General features: G+C 34.4%; 1 protein-coding gene across 2 annotated transcripts in view; it reads right to left on the reverse strand.

The window, feature by feature from the left end:
- The window catches only part of NLGN4X (neuroligin 4 X-linked), a 130404-nt gene that overhangs the window by 68934 nt on the left and 37152 nt on the right, over positions 1-24318 (reverse strand). For both annotated transcript variants that reach the window (XM_053457387.1, XM_053457386.1), the window contains exon 2: positions 20750-21493. In XM_053457387.1, the coding sequence (XP_053313362.1) occupies positions 20750-21221 (472 nt within the window). In that variant the 5' untranslated portion in view covers positions 21222-21493. The remainder of the gene's footprint in view (positions 1-20749; positions 21494-24318) is intronic.

The following is a 24318-nucleotide window of genomic DNA, read 5'->3' on the forward strand; positions in this document are numbered from 1 at the left end:
AGGGATCCCTGGCTAAAATATTTGACTTAGCTAATCATGATAAAAATAAAACCACTGTTAATGTTAATATCTTAAGGAGCTGGACCCAGAGGGCCATACGTCTTTCGAAAAATGCCAATTCATCTATTACAATGTAAAGGAAACACTCCCTCATTTTATGTCTCAATCCCCAATTGGCAGACCCAACAAGAAGGGAATCTGGCCCCTCAGCTCAGGGTAATTAGGAGAGTATTTTTTTAAGAAACTTGGTAAATGTGTCAGTATATTTATTTACCTAATCCCAACATAGATTTCACCAGGGCTAGAAAATGGAGGAAGTTGTTTTTCCAGGTGTAGTAACTCAGCTAACAAACCCCTAGGAAGATGCTCCAATTAACATTACACAACAAATTAAATTTCAAAACAGTTCACACTTAGAGATCTACAGGAAACAGAGAATTTCCTAAGTTCTGATCTACTTTAGGCAGATGGTCAACCATTAATGAACAGAAGACAACTTTGTACCCTTGGGTTCTTCTTACTATTTAGGGCTATGTTATATATAGCTTTATGCCCTCCCAAAACAAGGTATATGACCCCAATCGCTTCATTCTTAATCGAAAGACATAGATCTAGACTCGGAGGTACAATAATCAAAAAGGGTAATAATCTCTGTTTCCCTTGTTACCTCACGATTTACAAGCAATCTTTTCATAGTCAAAATGAAAAATGCTGGATTAAGACCAGTTCTAAATATAAAAGATCACACATGGATATGTTACCATCATTTCAATGAATAACAGTATGACAAAAGTATACCTCAAAGATGCATATGATGTTGAAACTATTGGTTACCCCTTCCCAAACCAGATGCATCAAGATAATAGTACACTAAGAGATCATTATTTTAATGTCCCAAAGCAAGGGACATAACCAAGTGCATACCAAATCATGGATGGTGGATCTTTTGATAAGCCTGGAATTCTTATAAACTGGAAAAAAAATGTATTGTGGATTCTCTTATAGAGTTTGTAGGCTTTACCATAAACATGTCACATGCCTCACTAAGTTTTCCAATGAAAACGTCTAATGAAAAGTCATCATAAAGAAAGCCAGTCCCTTCTTGTGAAGAAACAGATTCCGTTTAGGAATTTAACCCCGCCTTACAGAACTCTCCAAAGTTTAAAGGTTTAACATTCATGAAAAGGTCTCCAATACGTGTATCATTCCCCTTTCAATAGATCCAACAGAAGAACTACTTTGGTGGCTGAAGCATGTTCCGACCTGGAATGTAGTGCAGTATGATATCAGACCATATAGAATCAGTTATAGAATCAGATGGCAGCTGTCTAAGCTGGGAGTTCGTTGTGATGTATATACCAGGGGAGGAAAATGTTCCCAAGAGGAATCAAAACTACATACAAATTGCTAAGCATTTTTAGCAGGATCTTTCACCAAAGACAAAGTCAGCTGTTGTATTCCATTGAAAATGAACAACATTTCAGCCATTTAATATATCAATTGATTGTACGGAACCAGATCAAAGACATTGGCAGAGCTTGCACTTCAGCTCCTATAGGGTTATTACTACTTAGGTGGAAAACATCCCAAGGGCAATATGTTTGCAGATTGGCATTTGAGATATCCAGCTACTAGAAACTTCAGAAGTCAGTTTTCAATCAAATATTCTCAATTTCATCATTCTGCAGTGCTTTCTTTTTCAATGGACTTCTAAGGCCTTTATATCGGGGCAACACTGGAGGACATCCTCAGAAAAGCAGATTGATGTGCTTTAAAATTGCATAGCACTGTGACACAAAGTAAAGGTTCTTTTTAAAACAGGAGGCAAATAATATCCCTCCTAACCCTCCCGAGTATTTGCTTTGTGTCTTTTCTTTTAGATTGATATTTTTGTTTTGTCTCAGATAGAACAGATGTTACACAAGCATCTGCATTATCGTGGGGTCTTCATATCAAGTCCTTTGTTTTGTGTGGTTCCAATTTTAACTTTTACAGTTCTGATTAAGGTTGGACCAGACAAGGAAAGAGGACATTTACTTTTAATTACCTTATTAATGTTTAAATTATTTGCTGATATTTGGGAGTAGTAAACAAAGTAACACACAGTATTCACTTCCTGTCTTTAATAGCTTTACTTTGCATCGCTGCACTAGCAAAATCACAAAATTGGGGTAAAATGGGGGTCTGCTTTACTACTACTGAGATAGGAGAGCTGCTCGCAGTTCTGATGATTTAAGATAGATTGAACTTCAGCAATTTAGGAAGCAACGTGAATTATTTCAATATTTCTTAATTTTATCACCTTCGCTGCTTCATCACATGGGATGCCTAGCAACAGTATGAGCTTCAGTTAGATCTAACATTTGAAGATGTGATAAGGCAAACAAATACCCTTTTTCCATCTAGTAAAATACGTAAGACCTTCTCTCCATCCTACAGAGTTTTGTGAGTGAAATTAAGGATACCTAAGCCCTACCCCTATCTCCCTTGGCTTTGATGATATGTGAGTCAGCTAAAACTAGTAGGCTAAAGTGCTATTGGCATTGATAGCTGTACGTTTCAATCCCTGTACTCAAATGCCTGTAAGAAACCCATTTAATGGATAGATGTGCAACAATGAAGCAGTTATTTGCATGATCTCCGAAAAATAGCCATATTTGTTTATTTGATATACATGAAGCCTTTGCAAGCCGTTATAGTACAGATACTATGCTGGATAAAGACCGACAGCGCATACAGTTAAGATGAAGTTACCTGTAAGCAACAAAGTCAAATCATCAAAACTGAATGCTAACATTCATAACATTTCTCTTCCATGGAAAACAAGATACACTGGAAACTTTAATTGGTCCAACACAATGTTTATGTCATCTTCTTCAGGTTAAGTCTCTGGGGTGACTGTGACACAAATTGCCGGTCTAGACTGGGCACGGTTGGTAATAAGTTGCTTAGCTTGATGCTTGGGTATTACCTCCCCTCACCTGAGTGCTTAACAGTTGGCCCCTAAAATGTATCTAAAGTCAAAGAAGAGCACTCTATCTCAATGGGTCCAGAACTTCTTCAGCCCCCTCACAAACATGGACCAGTCGACCCCCATCAAACACATTCTCAGCATCTAGAGATAGATTTAGACTTTTGATAACATTCACTAATTCCACCTCTTTAATGGGAAAATCTCAGTCTCAATTAAGATACACAAAGTGACATCATTGGCATAGTTAAAAAGCCTAGTGGCAAAGCTTAGCCCGACCCAGACTGCCTTGCTGTTTTAGCAAGAATCTAGAATAGGTTAAAATATGATCAAGAGGGAGTTTTGTTTTTCATACATTCCTTTGTAAATTTGTTCACAAATCACATATAAATAACACTGGTGCACTGGTGCCAGATTCTGAATACTGAATTGCTTATTGTTCCATGTATTCCCATAAGTAATCCACATTATAACCATATGTTTCTCATGTTGCTTATGTCGTATAAGTTTGTGCTTATGTACTGCCTATATTATTATATTTTTTAAATTTATTTTTCCAATTATTGACCCCCAATTTTGCTCTCTCTTTCAGTAACAGTTGATATTCTAAACATATATGTCTCTGTTTTTATGACAAAAACCCATTGTTGGAAATCCTTGCAATGTAGTCATTAACACAAGTTGGTAATTTACAGAAAACGCCTAAAGGTATATGAAGTATTATTCTGCACTCCGCAGTGATATCACGCTGTTGCCTTTGAATCACCTAATTTAGTTATTTTTGCCATTGTTGTGAAAGTAATTTGACCTGAAGTCAGTTTTCACTTCTAACAAAGCTAGACTGTTCATCAGAAACATTTTAAATTTAGAACAGAAGATGTGCTATTCAGATTAAGACTGTGTAAATATTACAAACTAAAAAACATTAAATAATCACGCACCACTAGATCCCCATATACATTTTATCTGAAAAATCTAGATAATTATGTCAAACTAACATACAAATAAATACATATATTAATAAAGTAAGTTTAAGTGTTGATCACTAAATAAAAACCATTTCAATCGTACATCGGAAAGAACTATCAGTGATTAGTATTGGCCATACAGGTGTGTGGACAAATATGAGTTTAGAAGCTATGCCGTGAATAGCATGGTACAATATGATTAAAATTTATCCAGCCGTGGTCCACTGCATACATATATTATGTCTATTTTTACAGACTTCACCTCATCCTAATTTTCTACACACAGGCCTTTATTAAAATGAATAATGTAGTCCACAAAATCTTATTTTTTTAACCATGTTGGATCCTCTAGATTGTAAGCTCGTTTGATCAGGGTCCTCCTCACCTGTTGTTATGTTACATACTACTTGTTATGTCCTGTCCACCCATTGTACAGCGCTACGGAATTTGATGGAGCTATATAAAACAATAAATAATAATAACTGATTTTGCATTTTAGTGAATGCTTATTAGTATGTGCATTCTTTAGTTACTGGAGTTATAAAATGGGAGTTCTTTGGCTGCCTCTACTTTATGAATTAAAGTGATTTTGAAACAATATACTTTACAGAAATGAAAGTTGATGCATTTGAAACACACAAAGGAGTATAATTTGGGCACAAAGACAAAAATAAGTTAAAATTATGGTGCTGGATATAATTCATCTTAAACAAAACAGCAAAAAAAAAACAAAACAAAACAAACAGAACATATCAAATAATAATAAAAAGATAACATGCTGCCTATAAAGTTTGCTTGATAAATACAGAATTAAACTCTTCCAAAACATACTTCTAAACATGCATGTGAACAGCAGTTCTGCACAGCACAGATGTGTCTTTTATCAACCTAAATGACTATGTTACGATGTTACATATATTTTAAATGATATTGATATTGTGGTCAGTCCAATCCATGGTCAAGGTAGGCAGTGGAGATGCAGGGTCAAAACATGAAGCCAAGGGTCAAAGCCCAGGGAATCTAATGATATGGGGAAAGTTTACAGGAGTGGGGACTAAAGGTTATAGTGCTTTGTTTCTTTTTACAAGGGAGCCGAATAACTCTTTAAAGCCCACAGGAGCAAGGAACACCCCATAGTCCATGCAACGCAGGAGTGGCTGATCCCTGGGGACCTATGTAATCTACAGTGGGTGGGGGTGTGTCCATTAGGCAATCCTGAGCCGGAGACATGCTGTGCGCATCCTCCTTTTATTTATTTAGCGCCAATAATTTACGCAGTGCTTAATACAACACATATATTCAAGGGGTATGACAAGACGAGAACTGACAGCCTAAGACAAACCGATACATTAGGTGGAGAGAGCCCTGCTCGCAAGCTTACAATCTACTTATCCATCTTATCGTCTTATGCCATCAGAGAGGATTTACTCTGCAGTATGGCAACGACCCCAAACATACAGCCAAAGTCATTAGGAACTATCTCCAAAGGGTAGTCACACCAAATATTGATTTGATTTAGCTGTTTCTTCTGTTCACTCTGTATTTTGTTGAATGATAAAGATAAATGAATGGCATGTCTATTTTTGAAAGCATTCCTATTTTACAGCCTTTTTGTACATCTGCCTAAAACTTTTGCTCAGTAATGTATAGATCGATGCACATTTGTTTGTACTGTAATGTTTGTACTATGCATTGAAAGGTATAATTGGTTTACATTCCATTGAACTGTCTCTTTATCATTTTGATTACTTCACTGCAAAACAATAGGCCGCATCATCATATCTGCCAATTCTGTCTTGAGTTATTTCACTCTAATACATTTAATCCATATTTTTCTATATTCTCTACAAACACAATTTTCAGCTACATCTTTCAGCAGACAATTACACACCAACGGGACACAAAACAAAATCTCCCAGCAAAATTTTCAAATGTAAGAAACATTTCTAGATTAGCTTTGTATTTTAAGAGCACTGCTTCCTAATTGAGTCTTCTATCTCTGGTTTATTTGTATCTTCAATTAAGTCTAAAATTCAATTATATTTCAAAAACAACCTAATTTTACTTCAACTGCTGCTAAATGTATTTGCCATAGTCAAGGACATTACAAAAAAAAATCCCAGCAGCCACTTTAGGTTTATATCTCAGATAAAACACATTATTTGTGATGAAGGCCATCCAATACAGTACATATTGCTTCCTCTTTGCTTACAATTTGCGGAAATCATCAGTGGTTTATTCTGGCCTAGGCCAACAAAGGGCGCCCGTGGTGAGATCAAAGATGCAAATTGTATTACTGGGGACAAATTGTACAAGATTGTTTTTCTTCTGTACTCTTTTTTTGTTATTACACAGCTGTTTGGTTCAACTACTGAAATCTAGTATAAAATGTCTCCAAATTGTATTTAAAAAAATCTTTGAAGCTTAGTTTAAAATACCAAATCAATATGGCCATCACATTCAGCCCTTCAAAATACCCATATGTGCTGAGTGACAAGAAAAGAAAAAGAAATTAAGACGTTTATCCCAAGAGGTACAAAAACCACGCTTGACTTAAAGGCAATAATAATTAAAAGTGCAAGCAGATTCCACAGCACTATTACAATAGGGGACCGTTCAAATGAACAATAACATTAATATCAACAAGATACAACGTGACGTTAACACACGTTAAGACATACTTTTAAAGAAGTAGAAGAGGATCCTGATCTTGTGAGTTTATAATCTAAACTCAACTTGGATCAACACTACCGAAGGTAAACTTTAATTTTTGTAACCTTATATGCCCATGTTTGCTGGAAGGCATTCAACATTTTTTTGCCAGTGGATTTTAAACCTTAACTGCCCTGACATAAGAAAAGAACAGAGGTTATGCTACCTTACAAATGTATGGTCAAAACTCATTTAAAGAGTTGTGTACAATTCTGGAGGGCCCCATCCCCAGAACAATATAAATATTGTAAGGAGTTCCGAGAATGGCTATGAATTGATAAAAAGGATTGCAGGATAAAAATGATCAGGAATGTGAAAAAGTTGGCATGTGATGGAAACCTTAAAATACATAAACAGAAGTACATTTCAAAGTGAGACAGTGTTCAGACACGAGGCTGTACTTTAAATCTATAAATAACATCTATAATATGTTTGCTTTATTGGGTAGTGGAGACATTTTATCAACATTTATTTTAGTTGGTGTGGCTAGAGGCAGATTTTTACAAAGATTTTTTTATGCAAGTAAAATATCTTAAAGAATTATGCATTTTAATGACATGGTTTAATTTGACACACTTTCTGCTGTTCCTATACACATTATTTCGGCTTTTAGGGACAAACTTATAACCAAATCTTTCCAAAGGAGGAAATATGGATTTAGGTCTTAAAGCGGGATGTATGCTACACCGCAGGCAAACAAGGAAAGCTGCACTGATTTAAAGATAACAATAAAGATAACAATAAAGATAAAAAAAACAATGGATTTGTACTCAATGGAATTGTATTTTTTCATATTCCACAAAAGGTGTAGCTTTTTAAATCATGCATATTTATAAACTTGTAATTCTTGGTTTAAAAATACCCAGCTAAAGAAGGCATGTATAAAATTGCATGTCATTGTATCATATCAGCCCTTAAAAATACGTGTGACCATCCCCCTGCCCCAATTTAGCCACATGGGAGATCCATAAATGTATCACTTTTTTCCCCTTTCTAGGAAGTTCCCATGGGAAATCAGACAATGCTAACAGTAGGCTTATGCCATTGCAGCATGTACTGTACAGCTAAGAACAATTTAATCACTTGATGGCATCTGTGCACTCAGCTCAACTGCTTTTCACCTTTTTTTTTAACTTTCCATAAATAAAAATTAATCCACACCTATTATATATATTTAATATTGCATGTTGATATATAAACCTAAACCCAAATTATATTTATGGATTAAAAAACATATTTTGTCAGCAGCCATAATAACTACTTAAGATTTGAATGTTTTCTCTCAATGTGACAAGACATTGCAGTGCTTGGCAGCCAAAAGTAATAATAATAATAATAATAATAATGAACTATAAGCAATTCTATCGGATTACACAATCAGACATACACTAATTTATATGGATTATACCCTTGACCTTTGCTTGTATATTTGGTTTCAGGGGAATTCAATAGACTTTTGCATTCGGATTCATACAAATTGCAAATTTAACACAATTTGCAGATTTCGTCAATATGATGAACACTGCCGACCAATGTAGCTCTGCTTCTGTGTCTCACATCGTCTTACTCTTTATCTACTTGTTCTTCTCTGTCTTCTTTCTTTGTCCACATCTTCGTGGACATGAACTCTCGGCGACCTTTTACCAAAATGGCAGATCTTACAGTGACATCCTCTCCCCCGACTAGAGGGTAGAAGTAGAGGATGTCAACAGAAGCGTTGTCATTTTTCACTAAAATCTTGTATGAAATTCTGCCAAAATTGTAAAGCTTCTGGTGACGTCCTCTCCTTGACTCGGGGAGAGGCGGTCCCCAGGAGCTCTGCCATTTTGCCATAACCTCGTGTGAAATTTCAATCAAAATGGTGGAGCTTCTGGTGACATTTTCTCCCACGATTGGCATTTTCTCCCACGATTGGAATATTGGGATGACGATGTTACCAACCATTTTATCCTAAGATAACTACCAAAAAAGCAGAACTTCTGGTGACGTCTTATTCCCCGATTGGAGGATCATAGGAGAGAAGGTCACCGGATTCTCTGCCATTTTACCCCAAGATAAAATTGTGTGAACTTCTAGTGGTGGAGCTTCTGGTGACATTCTCTCGCCTGCTTGGTGGATCGAGGTGGGTACATCACTGAAGTTCCACCATTTTGCCCAAAGATAACCCCATGTGAGTGAGAGTAAATGTCGGTGTCTGACAATGCCTCCTTGATTTGTGTCAGGAAATGGGCTAAAGAACCAAAAAGATTGTCCAAATCGTGAAATCCCAATTTGGCCTATTTGCACATGTCTAGTATTCAGCAAACGGAAGGTACTATACCATGCTTTCTAAATGAATATTGACCTTCTAAGTGCCAGGGTAAATGCTAATAAGTGTCAAATTAGTCATAGTCATGTGAAAAAGAATGTAAGAGAATTACCCAACTAGGGAAGGATCATGGTTCCAAAAGGTAGAAAAAACACAGAAAGAGTGAGGCCAGAATTGTCCAACCCTTGTCTATTGCTTCCCATGGAGTGCTAGTGATTTGTTTTCCTCATGGGAATGGAGCTGTGATACAAACCCATTTTAATTGTGTTGCCATGTTCTGAGGGCTTAAAATATTTGCATTATAATTAGGTTACAATTATTGTACATGTTTTACACAGCTCTCATTAATACTTAATGCTTGCTGATAAACTAAATACCCAAACCTGCATATTTCTGTTGTTATTTTCCTTTATATAATGAGAAAGTAACCGAAATGCATTTTAATGTTTGATGGGTCAACTATTTTTACATTGATCTAGACAAAAGCAAACAAATCCCAAAGCACAATTCGCCAATTATTTCTGACAAAGTAGAAATGGATAAAGTAGATAAAGTAAAAGGCATTTTATATTAACCAACATCATTTTTACAGGACAAACAGCTCAGTTGTTCGCTGCCTTTACGGGTTACATGCCTATTTTGCTACTGTATTTTGACTTTTTTTTATGGTAAAAGTCTTTGCAAGCACAACCTCATTCTCTGTACAAATGTTTTGTGTGCAAAGGCGTAGTGAACATGGCTTGCATCATTCCATTGTTTGTGATTCACAGATGCATTTTACATTTTGTGAGCTTCAGGCGAGAGCATGAATTCAATGAGATCTCACATGTCCTTGTCTATAACTCACAAAATAAAGAAACTGGGGACTCCATGATCCCTTATTAACCAAGAGTAGGTTGACAATCGTGGGGTAATTAAACCATTACATTTGGTGGTAGTATATTCCTCAAGAATAGTAAGGGGACTTTAAACCTGAGACACAGAACTGAAGATATGCCTTTCCCTTGCTTCCATCCAGTTACCAGTGGCATTGGAAATTAAACTAATATGAGAATAAAAATATTATTAATTTTAAAGGAAGTAGTAGAAAAAAATGTGTTCTATCTGCAAAATAGATATCTAATATATTTATGTCATCTTTGGAAGTGGCCGCATTGTTTGTGGATGCTTTGCCTTAACAGTAAACGTAGTTATTATTCTTAGAATAATTTCCACTAAATATTTTGCACACAACATAAATAAAAAGAATAATGGTCCTAGTCTAGGCATGAAGTCTCTGATATGTTTATCAAGTTTTTTTTATTTTTTATTATAAAATGTTGATTTAAAAATTGGTTTCTTATACTGCTTAGAATTTTGTATATTTCATGTGAGTTTTCAGATTCTTAATGTGAAAACCGTTACCACTCAACTATATTACGTGAGATTTGGTGGGTCAATATAATCAAGTTTAACAACTCACTAAAGAGAATCCCATGGGGTAATTGTTTTCTAAATGATTCATCTTTACAAATAAACATGTTTAGCATTCTAATATATAAACTTATATGTTTATACATTTCCAATTTTAACCCAAAAATATGTCTTTATTGTTGTATCACATTGCTTTATTTTGTTTCATACTTTTTTTTTTTTTTTTTTAACCATTTATCATTTTATTATTTGCATCTTGTTCTCCATCCAGGAACTATCCATATACTACCAACACGTAAGCCTCTATAATAAAATAATCTGTCCCCTTGCCATCCCCTATTGATTACATGGCCTCTGTATTTCTTTTTTGATTTTTCATTTTTAGTAGCAGTAACACTGCATTGGTGCAAACATCTTTTTTTTTCTCCTTGACTTTTTCTTGCTTGCATCTTTTTTTTCTCCTTATAACAGGCAAATATTCCCCCCATATCCTCATTTGTTCTACTATATCATATTAGTATAATATTTTACAATATAATATTATACATTATAATATATAATATGCAATAAACTATAATATTTTGTATTATCATACATTATATATTATATCATATATTATAATATAATTTATTATGAAGGATACAAATTAGGATTGTAAAATGGCTGTTACTAGTCTATGTTTGTAGAAATGCCTGCAGTGCCCAAAATTCCTGTTCCCCCCACATTTAAAATGGATTTGCATAAAACACTCGATTACATCTCCATTGTAAAGAAAAGGTTCAAAGCTCATTTGGCAACTGATTTTAAACAATTAAGGTTTTTTGAAATGTATTCTTTCATTGTTTTACAAATGGGAAGTGAATTGAAAAGCCTCGGGGAGATGTTGCTACATAAAATATGATTTATGGTTTTTAAAATGCAAAAAACAGCAAATCAATAAAATATACATTACCTACAAATAAAAAAAGCAACTGATATACTGCTGGGTCTTTGCTATATTTGCTAATTCTGTTGTCTATTGTGCTAAGAGAGAAAAGGGGCTTTTGGAATCTATTTGCATTCAAGTAAGCCTACTTTCCCTTATAATAACATCAAACAATTTCCTTCAATTTCTTCACTGGAATGTGGGCAATATCATGCAAATATAAATTCAGTGTGTATAGGCATTTCATCCCTATTGTGAGTTTTCAGATGGCCACCGCTTCCTAGAATCCCCCAAAAATAATACAATCATGGTATGGACTGTGATTTGCATAAAAATGTTTCAAATTATAGCAATTCTATATAAATACCTTTTTTTTCTACACAAACAGTGCCTGTGTACAATGTATTCTGTATAAATATATTTTAAAGCTTACTCTGCAAGAAAGAGCATTCTAGCTTCACAGTTCTACATATAATACATATAATTACTTATTACTTGGCATATAGAGAAAACATAACATTTATTATTTGATATTTTTACATATAATCCCTTCCCTTTATAGCTAGTATTATAGTTCAATATACAAAATTAAATTTCTAATGAATAATTTTGTGATATTCTACATTATTTTATTTCAATATACAGAATTCCATTTGAAATTCATTCAATATTTTTTTTTTCTTCTTTTACTGATGCTCTAGTATTTCCTACCTCCCTTATATATACAGTTTATTTTCTAGCAGTATACAAAACTGATATATAAAAAACTGATATAAACCATGTGATCATCTACAAAACAAAAAGCAACGGTTATCCTTTATACTTAAAGCATTTCAAGAAAACAAGAAACGGCTGCCATTTCTTGTTTCATCTATAGATCTTCTGTTAATTGAATTTGTACAGATTTACTGGGTAAATTATGTCCTTTGCAATAGATACAGTATTAAGCTACCTGTCCACACACATACAAATAAATAAAATGTCTTAGAGAAGTACTTATATTACCAGGCTTTAGGGAGAAAACAAAATATCTTACTGCTGTAGCCTTCTACATGTTTGATCCCCTGCTGGCTAGTATGTATTGGTTGCTATATGATGGGAAGGTCAAAACAATGTGCTATGTCTCCAAGGGTGGCACCACTGGCAAGGATATTCACTCACGCCCTCCACATTCTTTTACATAGATGGAAATATTTTTAAGGCAGGGATGAGAAATGGAGAAGCTATATGGGGTAGGGTGCAGAAAAATGATTATATTATGATGTAGACAGGATACATCACACCCAGGCACAACTGCTCTGTCTTCTCTGTACAGATTCTTCACTGTGTCATTCTGTTCACCACTTTCCTGGCTCAAGCACCATATGCCAACAACCACCCAGTCTAACATCATAGACTAACATACATTCTAACACCATACACTGACACTCAAACAATGTACATTAACCCTGTAGCATAAGTAATGGATATATATATATATATATATATATATATATATATATATATATATATACTGCCTTTACAAACACCTACTCCTACACATGCCCACACACACACACACATACATAGACATGCACTTTAAAGTTTGCCCCTATACACAAGCATCCTGGCTTACACTTGTCCTTGCACACACACACTTACTTGCTCGAACATACAAACATTGATATTTTTTGCTTAATAAATAGGATTATTTTCTTTGCCCTTGTTGTGCAGTCCTCATGATACACGGACCTACACACGCCACAAATGCTGTTTAATCCGATTTGATTTCTGTTTTGCTTAAACAAACACTAGCCAGCTACACTTTCCTTTAATAACTTGGCAATAGTCGTATCACAATCCCACCGATGCCTGTCCTGAATTGTTAGCAGGCTAGGTTGCTATGCAAGCTGCGAAAGGGATCATTTGCTCGTATATGAAATTCATAGGTTTATTAGCCTGATAACTAATTAATTTTACGGACAGCATTCAACTATAAACAACTTGGGTGGAAATCAACTGCCATAGGCAAATGTCACCCTTAATCACAATTGAATAGAACCCCTCCCATAAACTGCAATGAGAAATTGTATGATTAAAAAATATATATAGCTATAATGGTCCAGATTGACTAATATAGGTCAAATAATTAACCGTTTTTATCTATTTTTTTTCCCATTGCAGTCTGTGCTAGTGATTTGCATGTAGCTGATTTATCTTTGGCAATTGAATATAGTCAATGTATGTATAAAATTAAGTTGATGGTATGGTTCAGATTTCCTATAAAATGTTTCCCAAACAGTTTTCCCATTAAAATGTAGATAGGTTTTTCATTCTCATTGTTATGTGCATGAATGGGAATAATACTGTAAGCATGTATAATAATCTAACGTATAATAATTGTCATTATAATAATACAAAGCTATAAAACAATAGAGCATAATCTCTTGTTGCCCATCATTTATTATTGATCCACTTATCAAGCCCACAGAATGAAGCTATTGGGTATCCATTTATTTCCTTCACCAAAGGTTATTTAGAAGGGCAGAGTTCAATTTACTTAGGCCATCAACTAAGAAGTAAAGACAGTTTTAATTTATTCTTGGCATGCATATGCCCGCTGCGATCTAAATAACTGTTTTAGAGCCTGATTTTCTTTTTTGAGCAATGGAACATAAAACCTGCCATGCCAGCTTTCTCATCCAAAAGGAGTCATAAATTGTAACCTCATACATGGATGAGATATATACATATATAACATGTCAGGTGACTTTTTGATCTTAAAACCTAATTACTGGTGGAAGCCTGGGATATTTAATAAAACAACGTTTCTCTCTTCACTGAAGGTAGACTGTGATAATCAGGCAGCAATCTCCTCCCTTTCTTGTGTTATACAGAATAGAGAATCAAATGAGAAAGGTCATGGATTAACTATATCAGATTAATGTTTGCATTCTCTTCAATCTCCAATTTAGAGATACTAAAATGCTGTTAAGAGTCAGGCCATCCTCGATATAACTGAACCTTCCTACATTTCTTAAACAGCAACATTTCCATTTTATTAAAAATATGAATATGTATTATTATTTGTATCAATTTACTGGCAAAGTCATTTACGTTAAGAATACATATTGAGCCGGATTTAATCACCAGAAAACTATCACCTAGAACTGGAAAGCAATCCTGCTTTAGACTACAATGGGATAATGCAGGATCAAAACAGAGCCAAGATTCATTAACTGAGACAAAATAACCTATCAATATTTTAATCTATTTTTTTCTGAATTGCAGCCTCTAGAAGAATACATATATAATGACGTGACTGAATTCAGTCAATTTTGGTTAAAATATATAATTGTAAAAAAATAATAATAATAAAAAATTCAGTTTCTGCACGTCCACACTAAAATATGATCAATTCTATTTAATGTTTTAATTGCAAACACAGTCATTTGTATGTTTCAGTTAACTGTACCATGTCTGTTATATTTTACACAATGGTTTTACAAGTTGTGCTAGTGCTGCACATAGACCCTATCACAGCACAAATATCTACAAAAATATACAACAGTCAAGCCAAAGCATATAAATTAACGCATGGAGCAAAGTCTACCTTTCAAGGGTTATTGTTACTAATTCACTGTACAGATAACCAATACAATAACTTTACATTTAGACATAATGAAATAATTCTACCACCGCAGTATATGTTTGCTTTAATACAGCACTATATGATGGGCAACGCAACTAAATTAAATTCTTAAATGTCAAATCTTGAGAAAGGAAGGTATGTTTTGCTTTAATAGGATGGTTAGGAAGTACTTAAAAAGTTAGGATAGAGTGATTATGTAAGTAGGCTTTAACTGATGTGCCCAAAACGACAACTCTTTGAAGTGGAAGAAGCAGAACAATGGCAAGAACATTTGTGATGGATATTTGACTAATTTCTCCACCATGCATCATGGACTACTACCGACCATATAACCAACAAATGTATACACGCTTGATTGTTGGATTTGATTTCATTCGTGTTTGGGATGTTGGTTGCAATGAGCTTCCTGTACAATACAGGTCTGTGTGAAGCTCCACGCCTCAGCTACCCTGCTTAATAGCAGATTTGACAGCTCATTAAGATAGTTAAGGCATATTTCTTGCAGGGGTAGCCCTCTGGCCAAAGAAATGTCCAGAATTTAATAATGCAGAAAAAATAATACAGAACACCTATGGGTTTATAGCTTAACCCTACTTCTATTATTATTATTATTATTATAGCTTATTAAAGGCATGTGTTTTTTTGTCCAGACCATTTAAAACCTTGTTCAAAAGGTCTCTTCGAGTTAAGACATTTCGTAGTTCCCATATATTGTAGACCTCTTAGTGACCATGGCATTGTTGTCTGCCTTAGAAAATAGATTTATTCTCCAGGGATACATTCATTACAAGAGTCAGGAGAAATTCTTTCTGAGAGCACAAGATTCAATATTTTATGGTATGCATAATCCTATTCAACCATGTCACAGAAGCTCTTTTCAAATCTAAGACATTTCAACCCTTCTTCAGTGTCATGATAATCAGTTGGAACCTGTTCACAAAGTCAACGAAGAATAATGAAAAAAAAAAAAGAAGAATAAATCCAGACACAGAACCGAAAGAACTACTTGGCAATTAGCTAAGAGATATAGATTAAATACATTTTGATTAGAAAACATGCAATAAATAACTAGAGTTGAATTTTCAGGTTTTGCTTTTCGTTTACTAAAATAACTAATATGAACCTACTTTCATAAGCATTGTTCATGCTAATTATGAGACTTTCTTGTATAGTATGTCTACTTTTCACCTTATTGCTTAATAATGTGGTGTACACAGGGTTTAGAGATACTATGATCTAATGTCTTATATTTAGCACACACAAACATAAACGCACACACAAATATAAGTGTCCTCCTTGGGACCACACTAGACACTTTCTAACTGTGTAAGATATTAATCATCCAAACTACAAATGCCAGGGTATTCTGATGGTTAGGCAAAAACTATTTCTTCTAGAAACTGTCACATTTACATATAAGTGTATGTGACAGATGCCTGCAGAAGAACTAGAGTTTATTTTTTTGTGCAATCTAAACAGTACATAAAGTAATTCTATTTTCTTCTCAGAGATGACAATCCCCATCTTGCATATGACTATGATACCTACTAACTACCAGCGTTATTATGCTGAATCAGCAAGCCACACTCAGTTGTTTATTACTTTAAATTAAATAATAGGCATATTATATCGATCTGTTGTTCAGGGCCTCAAAAGCAGCAATGGTTGTTAAATGCTCCAACAAGCACTGACCTCACAGCTTATTTGGTGGTTGGTCTTGTCTCATATTACATTCCATACATGTTTAAATTCCCTCCACCATATGCTGAAAATCTGATCCACTTATCTACCACCCTCTAAGTGAAGAAATACTTTATTGTTTTACTTCAAATTCTCCATCCACGTAGTTTTAGACAATGACCTCATCCAAGTTTTTGTTTGTAGGAAAAGTGCTGGATTCAGTGTTAACAACAGTCTCCATTCATGTCTCCCCCTTCCCTACTTGGTCAAGGAGATGGCTATTTTGCTCATAGATGCACTGCACCAACAGAACCAATAACCAGGACACCATTAAACTACTTAATCATAGCATGATTATATAATTCAGCGAATATACATATTGGGCTAAATTCAATGGGAAAGCAAAACAGAGGTAAATTGGGAGAGATTCATTAACTGTGACACAATGTGTCGTTATTTTATCCCATTTTCCCATTGCAATTAATGAAAGGATTCATACAACCCAACCCTGAATTGAGCCAAACCAATCTAAGCAAATATTGAGCTGCCTGCCCATCCTTGGTAAATATTTGATATTTTGACCAACAATGTTAAATTTAGCCACAAAATGTCTCTTTACACAAACATTAGTTTGATCTGTTTAAGTTATTCCATATAAAAATAGGGCTAGAGTAGACCTTTAATAGATTAATTTTAAATAAATATTAATGCAAATAATATTTGCATTTATTATAATCCAGGTATAAACGTAAAGGAAAAGAAAACACCTTGAAATAGCTTAAGCACACACTCTTTTTAAACAGTTCTCACTCATAAATACATTTTTAATTAATTGCAATAAAATCACACTAGTCATTAGCATAACTTACAACGCTGATACTGATTAGCTGATGTTGGGACATTTAATACTAATTAAAAATAGGATTAAGACACATAAAAACAGATGTAAAACAAATACAAATCTTAGTCTAATCATATATACAGTTACATTAAAACATTGCATAAGGGCAGATGCTAAGTGAAGAAAATGTATACGTGTTACTATAATGAGTATATAACTCAGTAGAGAGTAACACAAAATCCAACAATACTAAATGAGTCTCGGTGTTATTATAAGCAATATCGTCAATATATTGTGAAGGGTAAAGCAAACATATGACTGAAGATAATAAATCAAATGTCATAACTGTGGTGTGTTTATTATTCCCTAATATCTCAATAAGATAGCATTAAATAAGTGTCTACACTTATTTAATTGCCTACAGTAGGCATAGCTGAGAACGTTCCGGGTCAGTCTGGGCAGTTAGCCGTGTTATGGGCTGGCCACTAATAAGGGTTGGTCTAGCACCAGGCAGCAGGGAAGGGAAATGGGCAGGTAGTGGGCATATCTAAATACTGCTCCTGTCTTGAGGCAGATCAGAGTGACCCATGAGACCCAGGGAAGTGCCACTTCACCCAGAGTCACCAGGACGGTTCACAGTTATTATAGAAGGCTATAGTAATTAATATATTTGTCAATTCAATAATTTACAAATCTGGACACCATCTTTGGGGGTGAGTGGTCAGAGGTAGGGCCAGGGCAGGACCATAGACTTACTCCCTAGGAGTATACCTGGGAGCTACAAATGTAAAAATGTAACAGCACATACTTTGATCAATTTCACAGCTCATCTGGCAAGTCACTGGAGATCTTCAGATCTCCATAACCAGCCTATGATGCTCACTACCAGTAAAGCCAGGACAAAAGGGCAGCTTAGCAGGATACTGTTCAGAAATTGTGACAGTCCTGATAAAAATGGGATGGTTGGACGGTTTGTGAAGGTGAAAGTTATACAAAAAAATAAATCAAATACAATAAATTTAAAAAAAATCACAAATGCATGTCTTCATACACTATTGTGCAATAGTAGCTTGCCTATTTAAATCATTTAAGTTATGAGATATAATAAAATGTTGATTAATATGTAAATTTACCTGAATAAATCAGCTGAACATGTTTAATTTGTCTGCACTGTTAAAGGATATAATAATAAGCTGGCAGCTTTAGGACTACTTTAGGAGTTACTGCCACCTTAGTCCCAATTTTAAGAGAAAATAAATTCAAATACATTAAATAAATGACATTTTTTTATTTTAATGAGATAAACATTTTAGTATGATTTTTTGGACATGTTTGTATGCTTTGAAGCAAGCATGTTTCTTAGTGGTTGGGTTTCTGTGCATTTTTTCATGCTTTACCAATGCATGTGATTATATTTCTTTGTTGTTGTTTTATAAATATGGAAGGATATTGCAAAAACAAAATTCTGTATGATAATTTCAATGTCTATAAAAATGCACGGATTCATTACTTGGACTAAACAAATATATTTCACTTTAATATTTTTTATGTTTATTTACTATTATGTCCTTGTCAACCTCACTAAAGAAGAATGCATATTAAAGTACTCTGAAGAACAGAAGCACTTAACTGATGTAGAAGCTGCAGCCCTGCAGCTACATCCTCCTTGGCTTTATAATCCGTACCACTAAAGCAACCAATCTATGAAACCAATGGGTTTCTATTCTTTCGTACCGATCTTACTAGTCTTAAGTATTTCACAAGTATGAAGATGTGATCTATCCAACCCATACCCTGCTTAGAAAATAGTTCCACGGTGGGGAAAGACACAAATGTATATAATGGCTAGAGTAACCCTTTAAAGCTAAATCTTATTGAAAAATTAGATGCTCTAAAATGTAGAAACATGAGGATTTAAATATATTTTAGTTTTTCCTAAATTACTGTTTTTTGTGCCTAAAATGTTTTTTGTCCCCAACTTTCTTGTTACTTGCCTGATGTACTACACTGGGTTACTAATCATAACGAGACAACACTTGTAATACTTGTCGACCATATGGTGCACAGAGCTAACAGAGTTTAGGAGATCATTGTTAAATATTATCATGATTGGTTTTAAGGATACTTAAATATATGTAAAAAATAGGATTAATAATATATTTAAGTAGATGTTTCCAAGAAAGAGTATCATACATTTTTGTTTGTATATATATATATATATATATATATATATATGCTTACTGGGGGGTAATATATATGTTGGCATGTTTAATTGAGTTATGAAAACTGCAAAGTTTCTGTTTGCCATTTAATTATATATATATATCTCAGTTTTATTAAATGGTTTCCTTTTGTCATCTCCTTAAAATTCCTATGCTAAGATATGCACATTCAATAAGAAGAAGACACAATAACAAGCAAGTCTTGTTTCAGACTTGTATTCCAAGAGAACTTCTAATGCAAATTTAACTCATTGAGTCACATTCAGACCTTTGACACCAAAAAGCAAATTTCATGGTTTGTCTCCATAACAACTAGGCTTCTTGTGTCAGAGAACTGTCACTTAAAGATACATAATGTGTTTAATCAGATCATATGGGCAACAGTTGCGAAGTCTTTTGCTTACCCCATGCTGTTTCTATTGTTTTCTTCCTCAGTTTTCTCATAGAGAAACTGTCGCTTTGATTTAATAATTTGACAGGATTTAAGATCCCATTTATAGATTGCAACACAAAGATATTTTTTTTATACGAACTAGTTGTGGTAAAGTAAAGTACCAAAAATCATACAGTTACTCAAATCGTGACTATAATAAAATCCAAGAAAAAAAACAACTAAGATTGGTTAAAACCAGCTTTGATATTTACAATAATGAAAAACAATAAAAGATAAGTAAGGATAATATGCACATATATTCAAGAAAAATCTTTCTCTGCAAATTGCCACATAATCTCTTCACATTTGATAACATAAATGTGGTATATTTTATCATATATTTGCATTTTAGATGGCTAAAGTGTTATATATCTGTTGTAAGTAGGGAAATACAAAAAAATAACATTAAAAAGTTTGCCTAAATGGAAACTTGAGTGGCAGTTAGATTATATTTTTATTACTGAAAATAAATCTCTACATATACGCAAATACACTTTCCGTTATATCAGCCATGCTTTGGATTTAAAATGATGCCATGAAAAAAAACCATGGAGATTGTGATAAACATTTATAAAATGTTACTTAATGAGTAATAGTATTACTGATGTTCTGTTGGTTGAATTTATCCATACCCAATAGACTTACCATCCTCAGTTGGCACGTATATATTTAAATATAGACAATCTTCGCTCTGATCTTGTACGTATGATACAACTGTATCCAAATTGGCAGTAAACCATACAGGCAGCATATCGTTTAATAAAGATCTTTCATCCAAGAACTGTGGGCAAACTGGAGCAAACTGCGTAGCATTCTTGACACCAGTCCAAGATGAAGGTGGCTCAGGGGGCTGAAAGCGTCTCTCTCCAGTTGGGGGTGAGGCATAAGGAACTCCCAAGTATTGCTCGACAGGGCCAAGAATCTCAATGGGCAGAGCTGTTCTTGTGCCACGTATTTTACCGTAGTTCGTAGGTACTATTGGATGCTGTGCTTGGCCATCAATTATTGTAAATCGTACAGCAAAAGCTGTTATCCATAATAGCAAATTCGAGTTTACCACAATACAGACTGGGGTGAAGATCAAAGGCAACCATAGTAATCCCTTTGGTCTCGACATTGTTTACATCAACATCAGCAAAAGTGATATCTCCCAGGTTGAGAGGACAAAGGCAAATCAAATATCTTTAGCCAGGCCAAGCTGAATTTGCGATGTTAAGTGCAGCACAAAATTATTGCCACCGTTGTATTTTTGCCATATGTAATCTCCAAGTTTTCAGTGAATTTAAGCCCATTCCCCAAAAACTGAAATATTATTTGTCACACTATTCCAAGCTCAATTTTTTCTTGATGCTTCGAGTTCATACACTGCAAAGGACCAGGTTGATCAGCCTGTGGATGAAAAAAAAATAACAAAAATTTAGTGAACTCTCATAACAAATTGCATTTCATATTATCCTATATTATAATATAAAATGTAACTAAGTGTTAGCACTCCCTAAAGGAAGAGACAAACAAGTAATATATTGTTTAAACCTCTTGGTAAGAAACCGGTTTCTTCTGCTCTTGTATCAGTGGATTTGACCAGCCGGTATGCTTCTTGCTTGGTTTTGTTTTACATCGGGACTAGGGACCTAAAAAATGATTTATAATAATTTTAAACAATATATTACATGTTCGTCTCTTCCTTGAAGGAGTGCCAACACTTTGTTACATTTTGTCTTGCTGCTGAAGTGGGGTGCTCCACATTTTATGCTTGACCAAAGCTGAGAGAGACTATTATCCGTCATTTGGCTGCAATTTAACAATTTCATGGTTGAAGCGGGCATTTCATATTTATCATCTTGCTTAAGCATCATACTTATGTATCATCTTCAATAATTATGCTTTAAATCTCCATTAACATGTATTGGCAACAAAACATTAAATACATGGCCGATGTGAATTGGTCTTTTCATTATAATGGCTGTTATTAAGTGATAACTGCCATTCAGTTTATAATTGCTAGAAATAAATAATGACCGCAAACCAATATAACTGGATAGATGGCTGTTGTTTTTATTTATTTATCATCCCATGTGTGTATGTGTTTATAATAGCATTTGGAAATACTTGGTCTTAATGTATGTAAATATGTTGAGAGGTCAATTTGCTTTCCATTAATGCAAAGGGTTATGTTGCAAAGGTAAGTGCATGTGTTATCGCAAGCTGTAACAGTACAGCCAGCACAACTGTGAAGAGTAAGATAATGGAAAGGAAAAGAGAGGATATAACACACATACATATATATATATATATAGATAGATCTATATCTATATATATATATATATATATATATATAGATAGATAGATAGATAGATAGATAGATAGATATAGATATATCTTTATATATATATATTTATATAGATCTATCTATCTATCTATCTATCTATCTATCTATCTATCTATCTATCGATATATATATATATATATATATATATATATATATATATATATATATATATATATAAACACACACCAGTTAGCCATAAGATTGTAACCACTGACTGGTCAAGTGAATAACACTGTCAGTAGGGGGATATATTAGGCAGCAAGTGAACATTTTGTCCTCAAAGTTCATGTGTTAGAAGCTGGAAAAATGGGCAAGCATAAGGATCTGAGCGACTCTGAGAAGAGCCAAATTATAATGGCTAGACAATTGGGTCAGAGCATTTCCAAAACTACAGCTCTTGTGGGGTGTTCCCGGTCTGTAGTGGTCAGTGCCTATAAAAAGTGGTCCAAGGAAGGAAAATCGGTGACCCGCCAACAGGGTCATAGGCGGCCAAGGCTCGTTGATGCACCCGGGGGAGCGAAGGATGGCCTGTGTGGTCAAATCCAACAGACAAGCTACTCTAGCTCAAATTGTTTAAAGGGTTAATGCCGGTTCTGATAGAAAGGTGTCAGAACACACAGTGCATTGCACTTTGTTGGGTATGGGGCTGCGTAGTCGCAGACCAATCAGGGCCCAAAGTTATTGCTTTAAGCATTTAACATTTAATACATTATGTATGTTTTGAATATTTATTTACTTGTTTATTAACCATATTTGTTATTGTCATCTTCCTTAAGACAAACATAGAACAACTGTACAACATGCTCTATTGTATTACCCATAACTATTACAAAGTTATACTGGTGGATCAATCCTCTTTGAAAATTGTTTAAAATATAATTGTTTTCACGTATTCTTATTAATTTTTTGGATATACATTTTTAGTTGATACATACATTTACATTTCCAGTTTCCAAATTACATGTGACAAGAGATCATCAGTGTTTAACCCTGGTATTGCTCCAAATGTATTCAAATCAGTGTTGGATTAATCATTTAAGTGCCGGGAGTCAGGTATTATTTTCTTTATGGTAGATAGAGACAGTTGTCATAATTTTGTTATCTTACATTTAGTTGACAACCATATAAAGAGTTTACACTTTACCTAGAAAACAAAATAATAATAATAATTGCATGGACTTTATATTCATAAATACTGAACTCAGAGTTTCTTTCATAGAGAATACTTTTTTACAAGAGCAAATATACTGAAAGACGCTGTAATCCAGTTAGAGAAGTGAGAGAAAGTTCAGGACCGATTTGAGCTATATTTAGAATCCTAACATGAAATAACTATAATTCTGGACCAAATTTCTATGTTCAAGGTCACAATTGAACAACATTCACAAGAAATGGTAGTGATAACGACTGGAAAGATATTTGCATCAATGATGAAACAAGGACTTTTAACTAGCTAATGTATAATAGTCACAAAACACTTATGGATTAAAACTATTTATTACTACTCCACATACTGTACAGAAGTGAGGTCCCGAATGCATATTTAACACAATCAACTTCAACTAAAGGCTGCAAGAGGGAAATAAAAAATGCAAGTTTAGAAGTTTTAGTCCATACTCCATTAATGATCTATATATAAAGTTGTCTTGACTATACTCAGGGCAGGAGCTTATATTTATGCCTGGGCCACCAGGGCCGGCCCAAGGCAAAATGCCGCCTGGGGCGAATTTTAAAATGCCGCCCCCCCCTTATCTAGCCTTCCTCTCCCTCCGTCCCTGACACCCCCCCTCATTATCTACCCCCCCTTGTACTTACCTTTCAGCAGTCCTGCGGTGAGTCTCCCTGTTCGGTCTCGGTGAGAGAGGGGCGCCGAGCGGGTACTGAC

This window comes from Spea bombifrons, chromosome 2 (assembly GCF_027358695.1).
Source record: "Spea bombifrons isolate aSpeBom1 chromosome 2, aSpeBom1.2.pri, whole genome shotgun sequence".
In the NCBI taxonomy this organism is placed as follows: Eukaryota; Metazoa; Chordata; class Amphibia; order Anura; family Pelobatidae; genus Spea; species Spea bombifrons.